Genomic DNA, 25,558 nt, shown 5'->3' on the forward strand with positions numbered 1-25,558 from the left:
CAAAGACAGCAAAGGCAGACTCAAATCTGAGACTGTCCAGAGGTAAGCTAAGATTCCTGCCCACCTGCATTGAATCTCCACCTGCCATAGCAAATCTAGCTGCTGTCACCCAGAGCTGCCACCAAGGGTTGCAGCCACACTTCTCAGCTGAAGGAAAGCACGAAGTGTAGCTCCTGAACTGGGAGGGAAGGAGATCTCAGAAATGGCACAAATCCCATCAGATGCTGAACTTTAGCAGCCCTGGGGCTCTGAACTGGCTTGTTTGACAGTTATAACTAATCAGCAGTTATAAATAACCCCTGCAGAGTTCACAGCAAAAAAACACTGACATGTGGCCACTTCTTTTATTTGCCAGAATAGCTGTGTATTTGCGTGTAAGTGTGTGCATACAGGCATTTCACACACTGAAACACACAGAACTGTCCTCAGCAGTGATGCAGCTGCCATCAATTCCAAACTCTCGCAGTTATTCTGGCGTGGCAATGCTGCTAGAAAAGCACAACTACTATTTGAAATTATGTTCCAAAGGCGATTAAATTTTTCTGGTAAATTAATTTTTCTGGGCAGAGGGGCTTTGGGGAAGAAGCTAAGAAACTGAAGTGATTTTGGAGAAGGGACAAGAAAATTACTAAAAGATTAAAAGGAAAAATAAAGGCACGTTCATAAACTCAAGTACGAACTCAAGGATCGTGGCCTTTGCAGGGAACAGGTATTTCACAAGTGGGGGTCTTCTCAATGTAGCACACACACACAAAATAACAACAAGCCACCCAGCTTTAGTAATTCTAGCCAAATACAGACAGTGGGCACAGTTAACCATTCAAATAATTTAGCATGGGTTCAAGTAGGTTCTTTGTCAGTTGGAGCCTTTAAACAAACTGAACTCTGATCTGGCATGATCAAGTCTGATTCAAATAGCAGTCAATTCCAAGACCAATGCAAGTGCAGTTACTGGCATTTATAGAGTAAGTCAGTCCAAGTGTTTAGCTCTATAGGACCCTTATGCTTTACTGCTCTATGGGTTACATTGCAACAGGATTAGTTCAGGGCCTGAACACACACACACACACACACACACACACACACACTCGTGACATTTGCATACATGCAGTGCACAGAAAGAGTTACAGCAGATTTGCCTACAGGTTTGAAAGAGAGGAGCTCATGTTCTCAGAGCGGCCCCAAGGATACATACTCACCCTTTTTTACATTTTTTGAAGATTTTTCCTATTTTATCAAAAGGAACATCGTACTTGTCAGATATCTAGAACAAAAGAAAGAAAACATCTGTAAAGCAAGGAGGCTGCTAAGACTGCCTCTCACTTAATTCAGTGCAAAACACTCAACTGTGATCTAAACCTGGGCACCAATTCTTGATCTAACAACTCCCTGCTGACTCAATAAAGAGCCTGCACAGAGAGAACAACAACACTGCACCCTCCCTGGGCTCTCTGGTCTCTCACTGTATTGAAAGCCATTTTTAAAGTCAGTATCAGAGAGATCAGGTTAAAAACTACTCATCACAGTGGCTGATAAAGGAAGAAAGAGCAACAAAACAAAAAACTGTGCTGAAGACAAAATGATCACAAATTTCTGCCTTAGCCATTTGAGTGTCCACAGCCTCAAAGCATGGCTTGTCATCATACAAATACACAAAGGCAACCACGTCTGATTTACTTTGGCAAATTGCTCTATTGAATCAACAGCAAGCACGAAACCAATGTGCTCTTTCAGGGCACAACAGCATGCGATGCGTTCTCCAAACTGTATTTACGAGCTTTTGATTCCCTGTTATGAGAAGTCCCAGTGAAACAGCAGAGGTTCAGTTTTACTTCAGGGCCCCTGGGTAAGGGAGGACCCCACAGCCTTCACTCCCTCTACCTGTCAGCCACTCTCCAGCCTGTGTGCTGGCAAAGCCTCTGTGCCCCAGCACACAGCAGCTCAAGCTGCTCCCACAATTAGCCCTCAGTAAAATTCCTCTTCTGCCTCATATTCCTCATCCAGATTTGTAGAGGAGAACAGACCAAGAACATCACACTCCATAACATCACAGGCAGGAAAGGGTCTCATGTTATAGAGCCATCCCTGGTCCCAAAGAGAAGGCAATACCTGGCTGTACAGCCCCAAGGCCTCTGTCTTCCAAGCCTCCACGAGGCATTAGTCACAGAATGACGGCTAGAAACGGCAATTCTGAGCTAGTGCCAAGCATGACATCATTCCCCAGAGTTAAGCTCTGTACTTCTCTTGCAGCACTACAGCAGCAGGAGTAAGTGGAAGGCTATTTTGGAAGTCAAGCACCAGAGAATAATTTCACGCTTGTGTGCACAGACACATAAAACTGTCCAAGCACATTGCCCTGTTCTAAGCAGGGGCTTAGAAAGAGCTCCTCCCTAGCAGAGGGGAAGGAAGGCCCCCAAATGGGGCTTTCACACAGAAATAAACCCAAGCCATTGAACATGCTCTGGAAATTGCTTCACCTCCTAATTCAGCTCTTATCTCTGCCACAAAAGTCATTCCAAGTGGGAATCCACTGCCTTTTTTTTCCCTCAAGGAAAAGACCTACAAACTGCTTGCTGCTGCCACGTGCCCACAAAAGAGCCCACATAAATAACAAGCCCAGAGGTCCAGCACTGCCTAGCAGTTTGTGACTCTTAAGCTGAGATTTTCAAAGACTGTTAAGAACCACCTTCTTACACCCAGATCTCATGCGTGTGGAATAAGACACATAACAGGAAACTTCCAAAACCCCCTTCAACAATGAACTAAAGCATTATTTACATTAATTTCCCCTTTACTGAAAGAGCATTGGCCTTCTGCATCTTTTCCAGAAGCAGCAGAGATACATGGACACAAACTGCAACCAGCATTCTAAATCCTACGATTGTCCTTCACACACTGACTGGGCCACTTGCTTTTTCCTCAAGCAGGAGGCGAGGACTACAAATCAGCCTTCATACTTACAGCTTCCATTAGGCCTTTCAGAGATGGTGTCTTTAACATCAGTGCATCAAAGACTTCCTCTGACTCTTTTCGGACATAAAGCAACACTGAAAAGCAAATCAGAGAGAGGAGTTAACTGCAGTTGATCCTCATCAAAGAGCTGTATATACGACAGTGGCCAAATATGGAGCAATGTGGACTAAGGGTCTCATGAAGAGAGGTACATACATACACCTACCATACACTGAAGCTGTACAGATAGGTTAGCTCAAAAGACACCCTTCATGCCCAGAAATACTGCATGCTTACATGTCAAACACCTTCATTCTCAAAAGTCAGGTTTTTCACCAGCTGATATTTTCTCTATTTTTTTGAAAGATTACATTTAAAACACAGAAAGGAGGAATGCAAAACATGGGAGTTTCGAGAATCCAGCATCCCTTCGTGTCCCACCAGTTACCTACCGTAAGATTTTTCAGTTAACCAGTTTGACAGCCACCATCACAGCAGGTGAAGCCAACTTGGTCAGCTCCTCATTTTATAATTATCTGTACACTCCCCCTCCTCCTACACCATCTCCTCTACTTCCCCTCTCCACGCCATATTTGAGGAATCCCCACTCCAGCTCAGCTGACACACACTACAGGCTCTCTTTCCTGCTAGGATGGGAACCAAAGAATAAGAAACCCAATTAGGTAAGTATCTCTAGCGTTCTCAAGCCAGCAGAGTCATTGTATGTAGCATCAGCCTCATTAAAAACTGCATTAAGGCTGAGGAATAAGCCATAAGAGCAAAAAAGCTTGGACTTGAATGGCTTTGCTGCCTTTAATCCATCTTCTAATGACTAGGTATCGCGAACTGGATTGTTTACAAGGGTTCATTAACTACACGCCTTTGACACGCCTGCAATACAGCACAATTACTGGTCTAAGTTGACCAAGGTGAGCTAAGGACAGCACAACACCTTGATTTCCTCTGCTAGAGGAAGATTCGAAACAAGAACTGTAGATTTTTAAATGAAGAGAGCGTGAACACTCTCAGTAACAGCACAGGTAGGACATTAGAGCAGTCAACATAGAGATATTGCCATGGATCTCATTTTATTGCACACAGTCAAGAGACACCAAGAGGTCACACTTCCTTTTATAAAATCCATCATTTCCAATTAGTTTACACAGACTACCAAAGTACAGCCCCATTCGGGTCAAACTTGTGAGGTGGAAAAGGTTAAACCTCGCAACTTCAATCTTCATCTTTTAATCCTTTAAGACTTGTCATGGTCTTTCCATACACAGCTTTCATCAGGCAGGCAATCCTCCTCTATGCCTCCTCCAAAAAGGATCTCTCATTTTCTGCCACGACACCACATTAATGTCCTATTCCACAAAGTTCAAAGATATAAAACAGGTTTAAAAATCAACCAAATATGCTCTCATTTTGCTTCCTAGTGGTGAACAGCCCATCTTCCAGCACCATGGAAGATGCAACAATATCCAGAAGCAGCTCTTGGCACTGAAATGTCAAACTCCCACAAAAGAGTTTCTGGTATTTTGTAATTGATTATCTGGTAAACTTTCTGCTCAAAAAACTGGTACAAACTGCTCAATATCTCTGCACCTTTCCTTACACAAAATTCAAAAGCAGGCAGTGTGTGAGCTGGCAGAAAAGCCCCAAAATTCTCCCACGGCAAAAAGATTTGTGAAACTGAATTACAATCTGACACACGTGTACTTTCCATTATTAGTCAAAACAAGAAGGTCAGGATAAAGCATACTACAAAATGAAACAATCTCAGGGGCTGCTCTTTATCCTGATGGACAAGCACTCCGATAATGCAGTCTTTGAAAGGAGAAAGTAATACCTCTTTTTGGTTCTTCTATTCTGGCCATTTTGTTTGGAGTAGCAATGAAGTCCTCTTCACCAATGTAACCTCCTCTCTTCAGGTTGGAACTGTCATTGACAGAGCAAAACGTCAGCCACAGTCCAATTACAGGGGCTTACCTCCTTTCCAAGGGCAAAGTTTCAGGAGTCTGAAAAAGCACAGCTCTTACCTTTCACCTTCTAGCTCTTCAGAAGCAACAGGAAGGACCTTTTAAAACAAAGAAATACTGTCTTGAAATATGCAGAAAAACATACGGTCATTTGACTAGCTAGTGAGAGCCTAAGAGCATATTCTGTCCTCTGAGAAAACTATGTAGTAGTCTGAACTCCACAAAACAAAGCCACACGAAGACATAGCATTTGGCTGGCATTACACGGTCCTGCCCGCAATACACTTCCCATCCCTTCAAGCACTAACTGCAAACAGCAACTCTGCAATAGTTCTGCTTACATCCAAGAGTCATTGCCACTGAGCAATTCTGCTGTATTCCACACAAGCAAAGGTCCAAGAGTGACACGCTTTTGTTCTAGCAGAGAGAACCCCTAAACCCACAGTAGGAAATGCAGGGGATAGGCAGCTGGCTCTCTTGCTCAACTGACTGAGAAACACAGCAGTACAGGCTACAGGGGAAAAAGAGGCTGTCAAGAAGGCAGCCAGATGCACCTTCACTACTACAAGGAAGATCCTTTGATCCAAGCAAAAAAACATCACCTTCATTTTAATAAACAGACAGTACTTTTGCTTAGGGTTGTGCAAGCTTTATCCAGAACTGGAATTCATTTCCTCTTTATCTTTCAACTCTGTATCGAACAACACTTAGACTCAATCTTTCAAAAGGCAGTAAGTACCTTTTTTATCACTTTCCCTACAGAGAAATTGAAGGATCTCAAATGCTAGGGATGGAAATGCATAAGAGCTAACTAGTTCTCTGTCTAGGCTAACGTAGTCTTCCAACAGTACTTAAAACTACAGCTTATAGATACAAGTTTATTTCGATTCTCCGTTAGGAATTGAGGCCACTGTCTTAAAAAAGTAACATTGATATTCTATTAGAGCATGCCAGAACTCTAAACACAGGAAGACTGAAGATTCTGAAATTTGGTTGCACTCATTTTTTCCCTTCCAGCTTCCTGTCAGCTGGGACTTTCCAGGAATGCTGAGGCAGGGTGATCTGGCAGCAGATCACACAGCTGACACGCTTGCCAGCTCCACAAAACAGCTTTTCACTCTGCAGCAGCAGGCTGCAGAATCCTGAAGTCTACAGCAGCACAGCAGAAAGCCAGCAGACTTTACAAGAGAAAACCAGCCTGCAGTTCCTTCTGTGAACTCTCAGCTGGAAATGCTTTGGAAAAATCATTTCAGGTTCTTCACAACAGTAGCTCACAGGAAAATAATTTATTCAGAAAACATCCCCAGTTAAGTCCAGCCAACACGTCTAGGAGCAATGTCTCTTGCTCATGTAAGACTCAGCCTGTTTGTTTACAGCATCAGCGCAGACAGTCTGGTATTTCATATTTAATAGAAACACACAGCACCCTAGACTTCTTGCAAATACACCCCACAGCACTCATCACTCCCACACCCACAGGCTTTACTTACGTGAGCACCACGCTGCAGATTTGCAAAGTGAACATCAGGAATGAAGAGGACTGGCTGAGTGTCTAAATCCATGAAGGGCTTGAAGATAGTGATGTCCGTCCGCTTATGCGAGGGAAGCATTGGCACTTTGACATCAGAAACTGGAGAGAGACCAAAGGCTGGGTCAGAGGACAGCACAGACAGCGAGAACGGTGCAGGCAGTGAGGAGGCCAAAGCTCTCCCACATCATTTAAAAGGCACACACAGGCTGCTGAACAAGAGTACCCAACAGTCAGGGTCAAAGGGAGAAGTTTCTGTAGTAGAGGAGTTTGAACCTGGGCTGTCTTGGGCAAGGGGGCCTGGACTCCAGCAGGACGGCAGAGAATGAATTCCATTTAAGTGAACTGTCTGACTCCATCTGAGTATTAAGCTGGGCTGCAGGGTGGTCTGACCACTAACCCCAACAGAAAAACCTAGGTCTTCCATATATCAAGTGGAACAGAGAACAAAAGCTGTTTAAAGCCTCCCCTGCCCTTCTGCTTAACCAATCCCCCACAGTGGGCTGCTGAATTTCCCACACCAGAACGGTGGAAAGAAGAGAAAGAAGGAAACAGACTGCCACCCACACAGCTGGGCACCTCTCCAAAGTCTGTATTAAGCAGCATGTTTGCTCTAAAGAGATGCACAAATCTGCTCACGAGTTGCATTTCATACTTCTCAATTTATATTCTTCATCTCATCATTCGCCCTGGTCACCCCCAGGCTGCCAGACCCCACGTCATCCCCCACCAGCACCATCTCCCACAGAGGACTTCAGCTCTCACCACACACCAGTTCAGTGACACAAAGCACAGCGTTCATTCACAAAAGCCTATTTGTGACAGAGTAAGGCAGGAGGTGCCTCAAATTGCTGTTCTGATATGACCAGATTCTGATATCTGGTCATGTCAGAACCACAGATTTCCACTTAACTACCACGTGGAAACTCTTACACTTTGAGGGTATAGCAAAGCACTTCACCTCTCATGTTTCCAATCAGAAATAAACTTTTTTTGCCTTGTAAAACTGATTTTTCAAAGACTGCTCAATCCCTGTAAAATAATTGTTTTGACCAAAAGTCAACATTTCTGCTGTTGCTAAGTCCACTTGCATACGGTATCAGTAATCCCAGAGGTGGGTACAACAGCTTTTGTCTTAGAGCAATTAAAAACTCCTAACATAAAAACTCAACAGCAACACATTGTACTTTCCAGGAAAATCAAGGTCTCTCCAGGTTAATTCTCACTAGAAAGCTTCTCTACAATCACAAGATCCTGGAAATTGGTATTGAAACTGAGTTTTCACCTTCCAGGAGTCTTTTGACAGCCAATGAGGCAACCACATTTGTGAAATGCTAGCAGTGTGCTAAAGCTGCCTTTTACGTAGGGGAAAACAAATCAAAACAGATCCCTTCAATGTTGGCCCTTGAGCAAAAGGGTTTCCTCAGAGCACTACCTTCTTCTGAAGCTGCTCCAGCAGCCCATACCTGCTGCGTCAGGAAAATCCTGCCCAACAAGCTGTGAGATGCCTGCCTGTCCAACTAGTCGGACTGCTCAGAGCACAGCTCTGATAAGCAAGGGAGAGCACACGCCTGCCCCATTAAAGGAAGCATAGGGAGATGTGTTCTCTGAGCAGCTCTGTTAGCCAATAACAAGCCATCAAAACATAGGATCTGTTGCAGTCAAGATACATAAACCTCACCTGCAGCAGCCAAGGGGAAGATACTTAGCAGGAGGCAGCTGTGCAGCCTTTTGTGTACTGAGAACACAGAGATCTTCACATCGCTCATACGTATGGAAACAATTTCTACTGAAAATACTAAATAAGGATGGCTTCGCTCTGGAAGAGTGAGCACAGGGCTGGAAGGCACAGATTCAAGCCTGCCACCATCTTGCTGCACAGCTGTAAGCACCTTCCAACATACGCTAAAGCTTAAGCTTAAAATCAAGTTGGAAATGTTAAGAACAGCTCCAGCTCTTGTGGACACCTGAATCTACAGCGGCTGCAGCAAGCATCCAAACATCACACACACCTTGTCACTTCAACTGCTGGTAAATGTGCACCAGGATCCTGTCTTGGACAGGAAAAATTACACAAAGTCCTAAATGACTCAGTAACTTTTTAAATGCAATTAATGATCCATAAACAACAGCTTAAAACAAAACCAACTCCACAGGGGAGTTGACTCAAGAGTACTACTGCATAAACTATTCGTAAACAAAATGAGATCTAATATTTAAAATACTCGTGGAATAATTTCTACTTACAGGCATTCAACTGAGAGCTGGGGTCAGTGCACTTGCCTTTTCTTTTGCTTTGCTTTCTTTCTTCATCCCTGATCTTCCTTTCTGCTCCCTGCCAAGAGATTAAGGGAAGTAGAAGTGAGGAAGGTTTCTCAGTTTGTTGTTTTTAGCTGCAAAAGCAGGAACAGATTCTTCCAGAGCTGTGCTTGCAGAGGTCAGATCCAGGGTACCTGAGATGCAACTCCACATGTATGCCAACACTGAGATCTCCCAGCATTTACTTTCAAATCCTATCATCTAATGAACTCCAGCAACCACACAGAAGGTGCCATTACTTCCTTTTCTTTCAAGTCAGATAGAAATAACAATTGTATGAAGCACAACAAGATACACCTGAAGTGTTTGAAACACTAGAAACTTTCAAGTCCTCCCAATTTAAGAGTTCATAAGATAATTAGTGAGCATTGATCTATAACGTCAAGCCACGCTCGGATCACCAAGATACCTTCCTGCATGCTGCATGTGGAGTCAGCAGCAGCTATGGAAGCCTCTACAGTCTAAAGCTGTAGACATTCACAGCTTTAATGTAGGCATCATTTCTTTCTTTCCCTTGCATCAGCACTGGGCTGTGGTGGAAGCCACAGAGACCAAGCTGGGTTGCTGCCCACATAGCTCCTGGCACTTCACCCCAAGCAGCAGTGGGGACACAAAGTCAAGGTAGATGCAGACAGCTACAACAGAGAATCACTTTCATTCCTTCAGATCTGAACACAATCCCACGAGACTGTGGGTTAGGGCAGGGATGTCACACAGCCAGCTGCAGGAAGCGACCGGCCCAAAGTAGCTACCCAAGACTCAGTTGGGGTGCTGCCATTAGACCACTGCCCCAGATGGAGTGCACAAGCTCTGCCCTCCTGTAAAACAGAGTTAACAGTCATCTGGCCACAGAGGAATTACAGAAAGCCATCACTGCTTCTTTCTAGCCCTGCAGAGCTGCCAGTAACACTCCCACATCGCTGTGCAGAGCAGAGGAAGAACAGATTAGCTATAGCAGACAGTATCAAAAAACACATGGCAGTAAGGTGTGAAATAGCACCTAACAGTACCTAATACACGCATGTGAGAAAGGCAACAGCCCTCCTAACCACACAGTAAACCCCACTCTATGGGCAACACCACACTAACACCTGCAAGGTTGCAGCAGGCATGTCTGCACTAGCAACTAAAGGGAAGATTCACCTACACGTTTGATGTGCACCAACACATACCTCCTCTTCGCCCCGCTGGCAGCAGGGACACAAGTAGTTTCATGACAGCTGTTGTGGAAAAAAACCCAAGAAAGTTGCTGATAAAGACAAGCCTGCTGCTGGCTGCAGCTGGCCCCATAACAACAACAAAGGCTCCACCAGGACAGTGAGGACACCCACCCCAACTCCAGATGGACCCACTTCCTTTTTGTGCCTTCTGTCACCAGAGGGGTTGCAGCATCTCAGCTCAACAGCAGAAGTTGGTGGCAGAAAGATTTGGCTCCAGCCCTGTGTTCTGCACCTTTCATGTGCAATTACTGAAGTTCTGCTCCTCAGACCTTCTGCTATAGAACAGCACGGTCTTCAGTGCCAAGAACATACAGATCCACTGACAGGATTTGTATGCATTTTGAGGAAACCTCCTTTGACCTCTCCCTTACTGCACGGTCACAGAGCTCTGTTATATACAGTCAGCTGGGTTCTCCCTGGGTCCCTGCATCACCTCAGCTGCTTAAATGACAGGCTCTTCTGTTTGTCAGCTTGTTACTAAGAGCAAGGGGAAGGAAAAAAAAAAAAACAACAAAGATACTGGAATCCCATATTCTGCAGTTATGGAGTAAGTATGCTCACAAGAAAAAGATTTTCCCAACTTTCCTCACCAGCCTGAAATGCTGAAATGCAAGATTTCACACTCTTGCCAACATGTTAAAGGCTGCAGGATTTTTCTGTGTTGTTTCTCCTCCCTCATGTAATGGGTTCTTGGGCTGTCAAAGGGAAGCTGTGCTCTGGAGAGCCATCATTCCTCCCTCCTGCAGCAAAACACAACTTACATGATAAACAACAGCTGCACAGGTGCAAAGCTGTGACAAAAATGTGGTCAAAATGGCACAGTCTTCAGGACACCGCTGGGCTGCCTGGCTCCTGCCCACGTGCTGGGTACAACAGACATGCTCTGAGATGTCCCCAGCCCCTCTTGTTTAGGTAGGGCTCTGGCAGCCTGCACGCAATGCAGAGGAGCTTCCCTGTGGGACAGGCTCACTCCAGCCAACAGCTGGGCATCCTGCCCACGTGCCTGGCATGTCCCCACATCTGACAATGTAGTGAGGATGCTTGGCTGGTGGAGAAATGTCACTACAAGGGACTTCTGCTACTCTCTTGTTCATGGAAACTAGGGCAAAGGGACGTGGAGACGTGAGAGCATAAGGGATGCTGAGCCAAAGGGGTCTAATAACAGCACATCACTGTTGAAAGCCAGCTGGAGGCTCAAGCTGCGACCCATGGCATGCAGGGGGGGTTGCAGAAATAACACTTCTCACAGGTCCTCGGGGCTGGCCCTTGGCATCTCTCATCTCCTTGCTTCTGGGTTCATGAAGTAGGTCAGAGAAGAAGAGATCTAATAGGAGGGGAAGCTGCTCACTGCAGAAGCATTAGAAATTCTGGAGGGGGGCAGGGGGGGGATTTACTGGGCTGGGACAGAGGCAGAAAGCATTATCCCCTCTCAAGCACTCTGCACCAGCACAGCCTGTTCTTCAGCCAGCTGCATCACTTCCATGACCTCTTCTTTCAACATCTCACTGGTTTCAGTACCCCACAAAAACCCTCTCACTGCACAGCAATGGCAGCTCCCAAAGGACACCATCAGCAATAGTTTGTGAGAGCATGCATTTAATTGTCATGCAGCACTCAGCTGTGTCCCAGAGTTCTCCCTCTGACAGACCACCCCCATCCCTGGTAGCCCAAGCATTCCGTGACAAGCCTGAAGGAAGCCTGCACTATGATGCACTACAGAATGGCAGCAATCTCTGTTCAGCTCCTGAAGCCACATGGGAGATAAGATGCAATCCAAGCATGGTGGGCACCTTTGGGCTCCTTCCACACAGAACACAAAGAGCAGAAATGCCAGAAGAAACTTCATCTCACAGGCAGCAACCAAAAACCAGAACCAAGCAGCAGCAGCTTCCCCTGCCCCACAGGTTCCTCCCTTCCTGTGCAAAGGCGATCGCACAGCATTAACACAACTGCTTGGCCTTCCATAGAAAAATCTGTGAATTCATACACATAAAACAGCAGAGCACTGCCATGCCAGTACCTAGGTTTGATGTAAGGTCAGGCAGGCCTTAGGTGGAATTAGGGGGTCTACAGAGCAGTTGTTGGCCACAGCAAGGCTATTTTGTGCTGTTTTTTTTTCTTCCCCCCAAAAAAAAGATCTTCACAGTGTAGAATTGGTTCCCCAAGAAGAAAATGGGTAACAGCACACCTGCAGGTAAAAGGTGGCAACAAACACAGTAAGGACAGTGATACATGCAGATGACACAGTTATCTGCAGAGGAAGTAGCCCTGAGAACATTCATTAATTCTCTCGTAAGTTCATCATCATCACAACAGTCTTCCCAGGAAGGAAAACAAAACTCTTCCCAAGAGGCACACGGAGGAAGACAAATAAACAACTTTATACTGATAACTGCAAGCAGCTTCTCCTAATATGCAGGAAAGCAGAGAGGCCTTCGTTACCAGTTACTTCATCAGGTTGAATATGAGGAAACATTTCTTCTCAGAAAGAGTGGTGAGGCAGTGGCACAGGCTGCCCAGGGAGGTGGTGGAGTCACTGTCCCTGGAGGTGCTCAAGAACCGTGGAGATGGGGCACTGAGGGACGTGGCTAAGGGCCATGCTGGGGATGGATCAGTGGGGGGATGAGATTATCTTAGTGGTCTTTTCCAATGTTAATGATTCCATGACTCTGTTTAAAACCAAAAATGAACAATAAAACATGGCAGGTTATTACTAGGGTGCTATTAGCAGAGGCAGATTAGAGGGCTCCACAGATTTGGGGAGGTGGTGGGGCAGAAAAAAAATGAAATGGGACACTCATATTCCAGCAGCATGCCAAGGAAAGACTGCACATGATGAGATCAATGCCTGATAGCTCAGGCCTCCAGAGGGAGGGTGTGAACCTATTCTCAGACCTGGGACTGCAGAGGTGTGCGAGATCTCGCTCGCAAACAGTCCTTCTGATGAAGAGGGGCTGGATGTGAAGAGAGGCCCCAGCCAAGTATGGTGCCAGCAAGGCAGAAGTTCAGTATGGCTCCCAGTGATGGACAGAGGGACTGGGGAAGTCACGGAGCACTCCTGCCAGCCAGGAGAGCTCTTGGTCGCTCTGGAAACAGTAACACTGCATATCACCTGCTACCATCTCCCTTGAAAGATTGTTCAGATGGGAGCAGGTTAAAAAAACTGAGAAGTCTTTCTTCACAAACCCAGAGAAGCTCTTACAACTGCTTTCAGCTCAGCTCCTGTAGCTTCCCTCACTCTTTCAGGTGATCCATGACTGGGAAAGGTGTTAGTTCTTGAGGTGTTAAATGCATGAGGCAGAGCAGTCAAATTACAGCATCTATCCACCCTGTAAACAGACTACACTGCTGTATCCCATAAGGGCACAACGAGAGCAGCTCCATTTTACGCTCAAAGAAGGGTCAACTTGACAACAAAAGAAAAGCATAATAAGAAAACACAAAGATATTTACAAGGGATGACGTGGTGCAACTTAGGCAAAAATGAACGCCTTCACTTGTCCATATCAATTGCACTGTTCAAACAAAAGCCCCCTAAGCTGAGGAGCAGCCTTTCCCAAAGTATCATCTGCACATTGACCCAACCTTACCTTGTCACAGAAGACTTTAATCTGGCAGTAGGCACGGTGCACAGGTTTGTTACTCCTGTTGTTGTAGCTGTAGGTGTCGATCTGAAGATTCAGGGGCAGGCCTTTAACTCCTTTCTGAGAGGAAAAATCTGTGCTGAGGCAGTTCACAGAGATGAAAACCTGCAGAAGAGGAAAACAGTACTCATCAGCAGTGTCACAGATTGCTCACTGGCCACTGAGCAACAGACTGCGTGACAAGTGGAGATCTAGATGCTGCTCTCCACCCCTACATGCAGCACTCTCTATCTTCAGAGATTTCAGGTAAAAATGCATGAGAGACATCACTGCATTCCTAATTCTTTATCCAAATCACGACAGGGGCAAAGTCACTTCAGTAAGAGTCAATTTCAGTAAATTCTCAAGCTTTATGAGATCTCCATCCACCTTTCCCAGACATTTACACCAGGCCTCTCTCCAGACACAATGCTCATTATTGGCACATCTCAGAAGTTGCTGGAGATATTGCAGGAATGCTTCCCACCAACTAATTGCTTACTTCTTTTGCTGCTAAAGTGAAGCACAATCTGACACTGCACAGAGAGTTAGTGCCACCTTCCGGAGCCTCTCAGCATTGCAAAATCCCTTGCTCATTTGCAAGTAGTGGATGGGTTTGATCAGGAACCGTGATTTTGCAAAGTGCTTATCAAAGGCTTCTTTGCACAGGTTCTGCAACAGCCTTCTCAAGTTCTGACACAATGGGGAAATGGAAATGCAATACCTATCAACAGATTAGGATACGAGTTCTTATTCTCATATAAAACAGTGCAATAAAAATCTAAAAAGAAAAACCAAACAGGGAGGCTGGCTGCCCAGTCGAGCACTGCTGAGCACAACCCCTGGCACAACAGCCCAGCAAACAGCTACAGCCCCTTCTGCAGGACCTTGCCAACACCCCGCCAGGTCTCACTCCTACAGAGAAACTGAGACGTGTGGAAAGTATTTCCAGTAAACATCAGCAATCCACAACCACCTGCATGTTGAGCTCCAGGGCCCGGAATGGGCAGAGGGAGGGTGCTGGCAGCACTACCAGGGTGAGCAATTGCTCCAAGGAGCCTGAAGAGATGCTCTCAGCTGCTCTGGGACTGTGTAATCAGCCGCATGCGCAGCCTGGGTAATTGTGCTCCCTGAGCACTGGTCTTGTTTGTAAGAGAGCCTTAACTTTGCTGTCTGCATACTTTTACATCTTTTCCATTTTAAATATACAGACCCATGATGAATATTCACATGCAGCTCTCCTATCTGCATGGGAAAGATGACTGCATGCTGCAAGGAAACAGGCACCAGCAGCTGCTCCACGTCTCCCACAGCCCCAACATTCCTGCAAAACCCCTCCTGAAGTCCCACACTGCTGCACCCCAAGAGATCGAGCACCCACAAAACAGTGTCACATCTTCTCTGGCAAATTCAGGTCTAAGTACGGGGCACTCCACTGGAAGAGGCCCCCAGGCCCAGCCTTACCAGCTATGCAAAGCACGCACAGCACTCCGGGCAAAAGGCGGCAGCCTTGGCACAAGAGCTACGTGCTGCTGCAGCACAACTGTGTGGGGATCTCATGGGAACCTGGGATCGGCTGTCAGATGACAAAGATTATCCTCCTACTTGAAATTCTCCTCATTTGATTAGTTCTGGCTTTGAAGAGTTGACTTCATTTCAATGCCATTTAAGTCTTCAGGACTCTAGGTGGGAGACGACAACCCAAACTTTCTTGCGCCTTTGCCCATTTGTACCAAACCACCTCAGTTAAATGGATCCATCTGCTTCTCCCAACCCATCCTGCAACTCTGAGCCCCATTGTACGTTTGAAGTTGCTTCAAATTCCACAAAAGGGGCACTTCAGAGAACTGCTTTTCTAGGTTGAGCTATCACAGTCTCAGTCCGGTGCTTTGCTCAGGAAGATGTGACTGCACTCAGAGAGAAACGCAGGGCTGGGTGAGTGAACCAGCTCTGTGAGCCAGCTCCATCCCCACCCCACAACTGCCAGAAGAAAAATGTAACCGCAGAAGTTGCTCCACGTCTTCAGCCTGCTGAGCAAGATTCCTTTTCATGTGTCCAACCTATTTTCCTAAGGGCAGTTCCGCATTCTCAGCTATATTAAGATTTGCTGTTACTTTGAAAAAAAATAAAAAAAACACATTTTCATCTCACCTCCCAAGATTCAACATAAAGCCGGCACTTAAAAATAGAGTGCTGTCAAGCCCAAGCACTTACGAGTGTGAGTCAAACCCTCAAAAGTTACGCAGATTTTCTTTAAAGATCTGGAAAAGGATCAGAAACCTGTTCCCGAGTTTTATTTTGCTTGCTTGGCAGTTAAACCCGTGGTGTATACTGAATCATATTTCCAGGCTTTGCCAGACTTCATTTTCTGTTGTTGTTATTAATGAAAGCTGACAAATAGCTCTGCACAGCAGTGTTTGAGATGGAACACCAAACAACAAAGCCTGCAAGCCAGGACACGATGCTATAACTCCACATTCGGTGACATTCACCTCAGTGCACTCCAGACCTCCCATGGCCACGGTCAGCACCGTGCAGCCACAGGGCAGGTGAGCAGCAGCCCAGTCCTGCAGAAGGAACAAACGGAGACACAGGGATGAAAACAGCTGCTTTGAGATCACGCTGGAAGGTGGCATAGGAAGAGCATTGACCTTCTTGGCTCCGTGAGCCATCTAACCACCTGACTGCTCACAGCTACGAAGGAACACACTGTGCCTATGGTCAGATCTGCAAGAAATGATCTTCAGTTTTAACTCTGCAGAAAAACCTAATCTGCTCTGCTGCACGCCCTCAAGGAAGGGCAGCACAGACAGCCAGGTTCTTTCCACGCAGCACCTTTTTCCTAACAAGATCTGCCTTTCAAACAAACCAGGAAAAACAGGCGTAATTAAAGGGCAATCAAAGCACTGGAGGAACCTCGCTGTCAGCGAGATGAAAGGTGTCTTTATAACATGAAGGCCTGCATACCTACATCTCCTCTCCCTGGTTTATCTTGGACGCGGGGAGCTCTTTGGTCACACAAGAAGCACCAGCAATTTTGCTTAGTCCAAAGGTTGCATATGCAGAAGCTTTAGATGAGATGTCACTTTGCACAGCCTCCTCTTACCCGCTGCAAAGCTGAAAAGGATCCTGGGGCTGGCCCAGGTAAAGGCAGGCTGTGTGGATGGGAATCAGCTCTGCCCAGTCCCCAGCACCACATGTGGTAGAACCTGCACTAAGGTCACATAACAGACCTCCACTCATGCCATGGATTTCCTTCTGAATATAGCCTTAGACAGATGGGCTTGGGACCATCCTCGTCTGATTGCCTTCCTCCCTGCAACTTAGTTTTTTTAAGCAGAACATAGCTAAATTGCATTCAACTCCTCCTATTTATGCTCCATTATGTTTTTGTAATCAGAAGATAAAGTCACTGCTCAATAATCCAAGTCCACTGGCCATTTCTTTTCTCAATTCAGAAAAAAAAAAAAAAATCAGCTTTTCTCTAGCACTCTTAGGTAGGCAAAAGCCTCTTGTTTTAATGTTATACTGAACTTAAACCTACCAGGATGCTCGAGACTTTGGTTCACTGTATTTGGAGAAAACACAAAGCCCAGAGTCTACAACATACCCAATAGGGACAGGTTAAGCTGCTTCCTCAGGAAGGCAGTATAAACCATTCTTCTTGACCTTAAGTGCTGATGGCCCACTAGTTCCAGTGTTCTGCCCAAAATGCAGCAGGCAAAGGGATTCCATTGTATCCCATTTCCATAACACCAAGGCACAGTCTTGCTGCAGATGCCTCACCAGACTCCCTGCTCCCAGAACCAGCCTGGGGCCTCACAGACCTCACCCAACAGGACCCACTGGGACCATGCTGCATTGCACTCCGCTTTCTCTTGGTGCAGCAAGCTCATTCCTGTGGTCTCTGGCTGGGGAAGGCAGCAGGGAAGTTGCTGTACAGTTGACTTTATCTCTGTGTCAATTTCACTTTTTGTAGAACAGAGAGCCACGGAACCCCTCAACTGAACTAACCTGAAGAGGAACCTTTGAGGCTTCCACACAAGATTAAAAACCAGGGGAACAAATAAGGCAAAGGATGCATCTAACCTAAATAAAAGAGTGTGGTTTGGACCAGCGGATTTGAATCTGCCTGCCAACAGGAGCTCTGGGAATGTCAGTTCCAGGCCTGAGAGCTGCTTTGCTCAGTGACCCACAGATGCATGCAACCACATGGTCACTGTACTCTTGCTGAATAGCTGGAGGAACAGCCTTAGGCCCAAATTCCACAGACAGCTCATTTATCAGCCATCCACCAAAGAAAAATTACCCAGAAGCTCAAAGGTCAATATTTAAGTGCTGATGGCCGAAAGCACATGGGTTCTCTAAAGGCTTTGCTAAATACAGATGTGAATGAGAAAGACAAAGGGGTCTTTCCTAGAGAGACAAGCACATGGATGTATGCAGGATAGACCTTAAAGTGCTCAATCCTGTTGAGCTGGATACAAACCTTTCCTAGCCCCGGAGCCTTATAAATGACACCAGTGCAGCCCCAAGAGGCAGAGTGCCATGCTAACGTGGCCATGTGGCTTCCAGGAGTGGAGCTGGGCCGTGGCCAGGCAGCTGGCAGCACAAGCAGGGCAAGCATGGGTCTCTGCCTGCACACATCCATGAAAGTACAGCCCAGGAAAGCAGTGCTGGGAAGGCTGCTCTGCCTTTCAAAGAAGGAGGAAGAAAAAAAAGAAATGCTTGGTACCGATCACCTGAGAGGTCGCTAATCTTGCTGCTCTCACATTTGTTTCTTCACCTCCCACATGCACCACAGGTTTTGCATCAGCAGGGTGAGAGCCAAGACAGAGATAAAAATTGGGCAACTCATGCACCTGTGGGCTCCCCAGCCACCTCCTGCCTTCAGGATCGGACGCTCCAAATAAGGGTTGTCTGGCAGATCTGCGATAGGGCCGCATCCGCTGCGGCTCCCTGAGACCCAGCGCCGTCCTGCTGGGAGTCCAAGGAATTTGCTTGTGCTCAAAGCCTCCAAAGCCCAATCCCAGCTACTGGCGCAACAAACAGTGTGGGTCCCACACCCTGCCAAGCAAGGCGGAGTGGGAAACATCACCCAGTCCCAGATGAAAGAACATCCTCCTTGCAAGCTTGTTCCGTCAACAGAATGAAATTGCATAGTAATGAAAGGAAAATACATATTCCTGCTCACAAAGAGCAACACTGATTGCTATTCCAACATGCTCTGGAGCAAGGAAATACTCACAACACATGGGAAAACCAGGGATAGAGGTTCCCATTCCTACAGTACTCCCCTCACCCCATACTCTGATAAGATAAAGATGCAGCCCAGGTGTTGCTCTCATTGGAGTGGGTGGAAAGAAAATAAAAGCAGCAGTTTGGCAAAGGAAAAAATAAAAATAAAAAAAATAAAGCAATATGTTTTTTTAAAAAATCTGGAAGAATGAAGTCTACTATGGCAAAAGATGGCTGAAGAGGAAGTTTTGCAATCAGGTATGAAAGGAATGGCGTTAAAATCATCACCACCCAGTTCTGTCCACAGAAAAACTACTGCAGAAAGGTTTCTGCTTTGGCGTTAAGAGACATGCTGTGAGCTCCATGTTGGAAAGATGGTGGAGTTCAAGGTGCCAAGTTCTGGAGGAACGACTCTTAGCTGAAGAACTGCTCCTGATGTGCAGTGTTTAAAATAAAGAGCAACAGACACTTGGTTTCAGCACAGAGAATGGAGAGCTGTGTTAGCAGGCAGGTAGGCAAGGCTGGCTGTGACTTTCCTACATCCCTGCTCCTAAAGCTGTATGTACTTGTGCACCAAAGTACTTGTGGTCTGCAGCCTTGGCTTCAAACCAATACCTTTCCTTTAAGTATGTCTGACTCAACACATTTCATAGTTTCATTTCCAACTAACCAAACCTGTACCTCCCCAATGCTGCTGAAGGTGGCAACACCTTCTTTAATGAGGCATATGACTGCTGTTTCATTACAATGGCATCCATATAAATACATGCAATATTCATCAATCAAAAAAGTTGAATTTTTTTTCTATGGTGAACACTAAGTGAAGATTGTGCTAGAATAAACTCTTAAAATAAACCAGCAGAGCACACCCCTGCCTTACTGCATGTTACAGCAAAAGACCCACCCTCTCCAAGAAGTGGGCTCACCTAACAGAAACCTGCCCAAGAGCTGCAGTTGACGTGCACGAGGACCTGCTGAAAGACCATCCTAGTGAGCAAACTACTATTTTTAAAGGCTGACTCCAATTAGCTTCCAATTACCTTATAGACTTTCCCACATTTCTTGGACAAAAAAAGAAAAAAAAAAAAAAAGCAGTTTAATCAGATTTGTAATTTTTAATTGTAATTCAGAGCATCACTTTAGAGAAAGCACAGCATCTACCCTTTAGTGGAAAGAGCCAAAAGCTTTACCAGAGATCTCCAGCCCTAAAGCTGCTGTTACACCCTGACTAAGTACCTCATTTCAGTAGAAAGGGTCTTTCACACACAGAGACTGCTTACAATGCCTTTTTTTGTTTTTGGAGGGAAGGAGTGGGAGGACAATAGGGCCCTTAATGTGCAGTGACATCACTTTTGGCTGCAGTCCTACCATCCAGCCTAAAACCAGCAGACAGAAGCCCTCCACAGGGCCCTGCTCAGGAGCCACTGACTTTCAGAAGGAGCCACAGCAAGCATGGAAGGCTGCCTCCAGCACCAGCAGGGACCTGCGGTTCACATAACCACATAACCTGTCAAAGACACGACTGCCACGAAGACACCTGCTTGCTTTACTGTGCTCTGCCCAGTGCTCTTCCGCCGAGTTACAGCTCTTGGGCTTTCAGCCAAACAGGTTAGGAGCAGAGCCTGGAGCGAGCCAGCTCAGTGCTCAACTGTGCGGCTGAGCCCCTCTGCAGAGCCCCCAGCCCAGAGCACAGCACACTGCCTTGCCTGGGGCAGACACGGGGCAGGAGCTCAGACAGCACCCGAGCCAAGCTGGATCCAGCAAAGCCAGTTAACCCTGGGGAAACCAATCTGTCCAGATTGTTCAACTGTCACTGCCTTGAGAGCAGGCCATGTCTCCAGGCCAAGGTTAAGGGAGAGAAAATGTTTCACAGCCTAACGGCTAACAAAACAGAATGGCCAGTGTGAAGGACAGAGCAGCAGGAAATGAAGTGCAAGTGAAGGACTTGCAGGAAATGCTCAGATGCACAGCCCTGCACCACTGTACTGTGCTGTACATTTACCCACGCACACATTGACAATTCTCTAGAATCATTAAGATTGGAGAAGACCACTAAGATCAACTAGTCCAACAATCAACCCAGCACCATGCCCACAAACAACAACCCTAAGTGTTCACTGGAACAGGTTGCCCAAGGAGGCTGTGGATGCCCCATCCCTGGAGGCATTCAAGGCCAGGCTGGATGTGGCTCTGGGCAGCCTGGTCTGGTGGTTGGCGACCCTGCACATAGCAGGGGGTTGAAACTGGATGATCATTGTGGTCCTTTTCAACCCAGGCCATTCCATGATTCTGTGATTCTAAGTGCTACATACAACTTTTTCAGGAAAATCTCCAGGGACAGAAACTCCACCACCTCCCTGGGCAAGACTGCTGCTGGGTACCAACCAAAAGGAGAATCAGGCACGCTGTGTAATCTTGAGAAGAGATGGTTCTCAGTCTCAAAAACTTACAATCTGGATCTACAACTACTTTTCCTGGCTGCCAGATGGAGTCAAAGACACAAAAAAAGAGCAACAAAAAGAGCAGCAAGGACAGGATTCCTCTTCCCTAACTTAAGAAGCTGACTTCAAAGACTGTCCAATCAATGGGGAATGGCAGACACCTCCACAGAAAGCTCCATTCCAGCTCTAGACACCCCATCCCTAACAAAGGGACAGAAGAAAAAGGCAACAGGCTTGTGTTCAGACACCTAAACGCTGTTAGCAGAAAAATAACTCTGCCCTGTCTGGCCAGAGAGGCAGAGGCCCAGGATAGGGTGGGAAGCTGTTTGAAGTCTCCGAAAGCCTCAGGGTAACTCCAGCATTACCTGTTGCGTGCAAGCAGCGAGTGTATCAGCTATACATCTTTGTCAGACTCATCAGACTACGCTTCCACCCAACTGGGACTGCTCCCAAGAAGCTGTGCTGACTTTCCTAAATACCCAATTCAACAGTTCACCACTTTGTCAGCTATATCCCCTTTTGAAACCTGGTCATCTTCTCCACACCCTCAGCTCCCTTCACCGCCTCAGAGCAGGGAAACTTCAGATCCCGGGCCCTTTTCCAGTTCAAACACATTTGCAAAAGCCACAGAGCACTTACTGCACTGCTATTCCACAGGCTGGCCATTTCCAGCTACTTCTGTGCTGTCCTGAAGGAACAGAAGAGGGCAGAGAGGAGCCACTAAAAAGAAGTACAGAACATCCTTGAAATCCAGAGACTGAGATCCCAGAGTGGGAAAAGCCTGTTGTATGTGAAATACTCCTGTCCCCGCACACATGGGATGACCTAAGAGCACACAGATGCAGCCAGATACATAACTTCAATTGCTTCAAGCAGGACCTGCCTGCTGCAGCTCATGTCCAGTGCCCTGGAATCGCACTTAGCTCTCTGAACTGGGAAATACTCTTTCCTGGTGAGAAACACTCACTGATGAGCGCTTCCAGCCTCCAGCAACGCATCTGCACACCTTCCTTCATACAGAGTGAACAGTTGTTATTACTTGAAAACTGTTTTTTTCACCAGGAAGTTGTGCATTACCAACTCGTCAGTGTCCTCAGGGGATCAGCAAACCATTCTCCTAAGGAGCAAGGTGACAGAGAGCATGGATAAAGTGGTGGTAGAGACCTGATGCTCCTGCAGAGCCCCACACAGCAAGGGTTAGCACAAGAAAAAAAGGCAAATTCTCGTAAGACTCTGGTCCCAGAGCTGCTAGGGACAGTTTCTTGAGAAGATACACATTTCTGCCTTAGGACTTTTTGACATGCACCCAGAGTCCTGGGTCCCTATATGAGTAATTGCATCAGAAACCTCAGATGCACAGCCCTGCACCACTGTACTGTGCTGTACAGGACCAGATCCTTCCTACAGCAAACTGGAATCAAGAGCAAGAGGGAAAGGAGAGAAGCAGCAACTCCAAAAGAATCTTCTGGCTCTAGCCCAGGTAACTCCAGGGCTCAGGAAACAAGTTTCTAATAATCAAGGCTTGCTGGCTGGTTAAACATACTCTCTATGCAACACTGCTGTTATTAAACACAAGACAGTATTTATTACTGCAAAAGACTTTCTGCAGCATCAGAAATTCAGCTCATTTTATTCTCTGTTCCTCATATGCTTTAAGACTATTGTTTGAGGAAGAAAAAAAAAGAAAGGAGATTGGGAGAGTGCGAGAAAGAGCACACGTGTATGCAAGGTAAATGAACCATGCAATAAAGACTGTTGAAATTGGCTCAGGCATCTCTTGATAAGATCAGAGGAGTTGAGAAAGAGCTGCAGATCATGGATGAGAAATCCAACCACTGACAAAATGCATCCGCTAAGGGAAAAAAGCTGAATAGGCATTTAAACACACAGAACACTTGTTAAAAATGAGACTTGGGTCCAGAGTATTTGTCTTAAGATCCGGATTCCAGGAGGTATCAATGGTGCCTTCTCCATATTCACACAAACCAGCACAGAAAGCACACGGATATTGTGCTGGAAGGAAGGAAATTTGTCTTACAGAGCCATAAAACCAGCCTCAGTCACAACTTCCCATACCAATTAATCCCATAAATATTAGCCATGACACGAAATTCAACTTTGAGGATCCTCAGACATTTTCAAGCTGTTATTGGTAATTTCACTATGAGCCTGCAATAACTAAGCTACTCATTCAGGTAGCTGTAGAGCAGCTGGGCAATAAACACCTGCACCAGCTTCAAAATAGATACACTCAAATTCATCAGTTATGTGCTGACAAACCTGTTTAAAAGGTTTGGTTCATCTTTTGGTTCACCTCGATGAATACTGCTGTGCCCACTAAAACCAGAGACTCTGCCTGGACATGCCAAGGATGACACAGTGGAGCTGTTGAACAGTTTGCTCCTCTGATCACAGAGAAAACACCAAATGCTGAGCATCTACATTGATCTGCTCATTGCCAGTTTGCTAGGACTGCCCTGAGGGGTAAAATCAGAAGATAATTACTAGGCTGTCAGCTGGTGGGACAGGATAGCTTTCCTCAGGATGGCCACCCAGCATCAGTTCTATGCCCTGCTCTTGTTATGCTCTCGTGCAGCACATAGTAAAGCTTGCAATAGCAACAAGCTCAGTGCAGCAACATTTCGTGCCTCTTGCAGAGCACAGCAGCACACACAGCTCTAGAAAGACCTTTGCATTTGCTGCCAAGAGCTCCAAGGTGCCCCGTAGTAGGGCTTTCCCTACACACAGCACCGCAGCCTCCAGCAGCTCTCCTCACGATGATGGCAACTAGCACAAGATAGTAGCAAGAGAACAGTCAGTCCACAAAAAACAAAGGATACACTTCCCACATTTTGAAGAAAACCCTGTACTGTCAGCCCAGGCAGTAAAGAAATTCTCCAAAGACGACTTCTGTACTCAACTCCAGCAACAAAGTGCAGAAAATGACTTGGAAACTGAGGATACTGCATTCTCTCTTACCTGCTATCATGCCAGCCAGAAGACACGAGTCCCTTCCAAATAATGGAACGGCTTCATACAGCCACAGTTCTCTACAAACTAGGAAAGCTGCCTGTACACATCTACTGTAGTGCCCAAAGTTTGGCAAAAAGATGAAAACAAAGTTCACCGGGAGGCTGCTCTAACTTTAAATAGGTCACGGTGCATTGGAATCTGTGCTCTCAGCAACACATGCTGTTAGCTCAACAGCAGCAGCTACTCCTTCAATACGAGCCCATCATCACAGCCTTAACTCCTGAGAAATTGTCCTCCCTGCTTCCTACCAAGGGCATGGACTGCCCCTGAGTCCAGTTACACTCAATCCCCCCCTGGTACCATTTCATCTGCCCTGGAAAAGTTCAGTGCTTCCTTTTGTCGGTACTTGTCTTTCAGCAGACAATTCTGCCAAGAATCTTAGAGCAGTTGCAAAGCTCTCCGCAGTTGCACATAGAAACCCTCTTAAGAAACAGCCAGGAGGTTTTGCCTAATATAAGAGCGTAAACAAACTTGTTACATGCTAATCACTGGGTAGGCCACACACCCTTCTCCTCCCCCCACGCCGTGAATCTCCTGAAAGGACAGGAAATAAAACCATGGTCACATACCTTTGCTTCCTCGTTGATGTCCCAAGTGAAGGAGATGGCATTGTATGCGATCTCTTCAATGTTACTGATGGTGTTGAAGCTCTCCTTGTAGTCAGCTATTAGAAAAAAAAAGAAGGGTGAGGGAGAAGAAGAGGTGATACCGCCTGGAGTTCTTAACACATACACAGCAGCAAAAAGCTGCACCTCCTCAGCAACACCTTGGGGGCAAAGGAAGGTGAATCGTATTTAAGAATGGATCACTAGAAGTCAGGAAATGACTCTCAGACCAAAAACCAACCAAACAAAAAAAAATAACCAACATAAAACCAAAACCCTACGCAGGTTGGAAAACGGGGCACTCACAGAAAATCCTAACTAGAAACTCCAGTGAGAAAGGCAGACATCATTGATATTGCATGTCCTGAGTCATAAGCTGCTACATAGGGGAAACTCTGGACAGCAATGGTAAAAGCTCTCAATAAAACTCATCCAATAACAAACAAAGATTTGCATGTATGTCTGCTTTAAGTGCCAAGTGATTAATCCCTGCTTTTATTCACAGAAGGAAGACTCAGAACAACCCAGCTTTCTGCCAGAGAAGTTTGGAAGGTGGCCAACCACAGCCTTATCTAGAGGCAAGAGGAAATTTGCAGCATTTTCCTTTTTTGTCCATGAAC

General features: G+C 46.2%; 1 protein-coding gene across 3 annotated transcripts in view; it reads right to left on the reverse strand.

Moving 5' to 3' along the window:
* Positions 1 to 25,558, reverse strand: part of GRHL1 (grainyhead like transcription factor 1) — a 37,157-nt gene that overhangs the window by 812 nt on the left and 10,787 nt on the right. For 2 of the 3 annotated variants that reach the window (XM_042895188.1, XM_042895187.1), the window contains exons 8-15: positions 24,903 to 24,997; positions 13,589 to 13,747; positions 8,707 to 8,794; positions 6,422 to 6,561; positions 4,992 to 5,029; positions 4,802 to 4,890; positions 2,962 to 3,047; positions 1,200 to 1,264 (exon numbers count right to left, since the gene is read on the reverse strand). In XM_042895188.1, coding sequence (XP_042751122.1) covers positions 1,200 to 1,264; positions 2,962 to 3,047; positions 4,802 to 4,890; positions 4,992 to 5,029; positions 6,422 to 6,561; positions 8,707 to 8,794; positions 13,589 to 13,747; positions 24,903 to 24,997 — 760 coding nt within the window. Of the gene's footprint in view, positions 1 to 89; positions 179 to 1,199; positions 1,265 to 2,961; positions 3,048 to 4,801; positions 4,891 to 4,991; positions 5,030 to 6,421; positions 6,562 to 8,706; positions 8,795 to 13,588; positions 13,748 to 24,902; positions 24,998 to 25,558 lie in introns of those variants that run through there. The other variant, XM_042895189.1, reaches the window with a different exon arrangement.

This window comes from Lagopus leucura, unplaced genomic scaffold, assembly GCF_019238085.1.
Source record: "Lagopus leucura isolate 7727_CA_CO unplaced genomic scaffold, USGS_WTPT01 Super-Scaffold_73, whole genome shotgun sequence".
Lineage (NCBI taxonomy): Eukaryota > Metazoa > Chordata > Aves > Galliformes > Phasianidae > Lagopus > Lagopus leucura.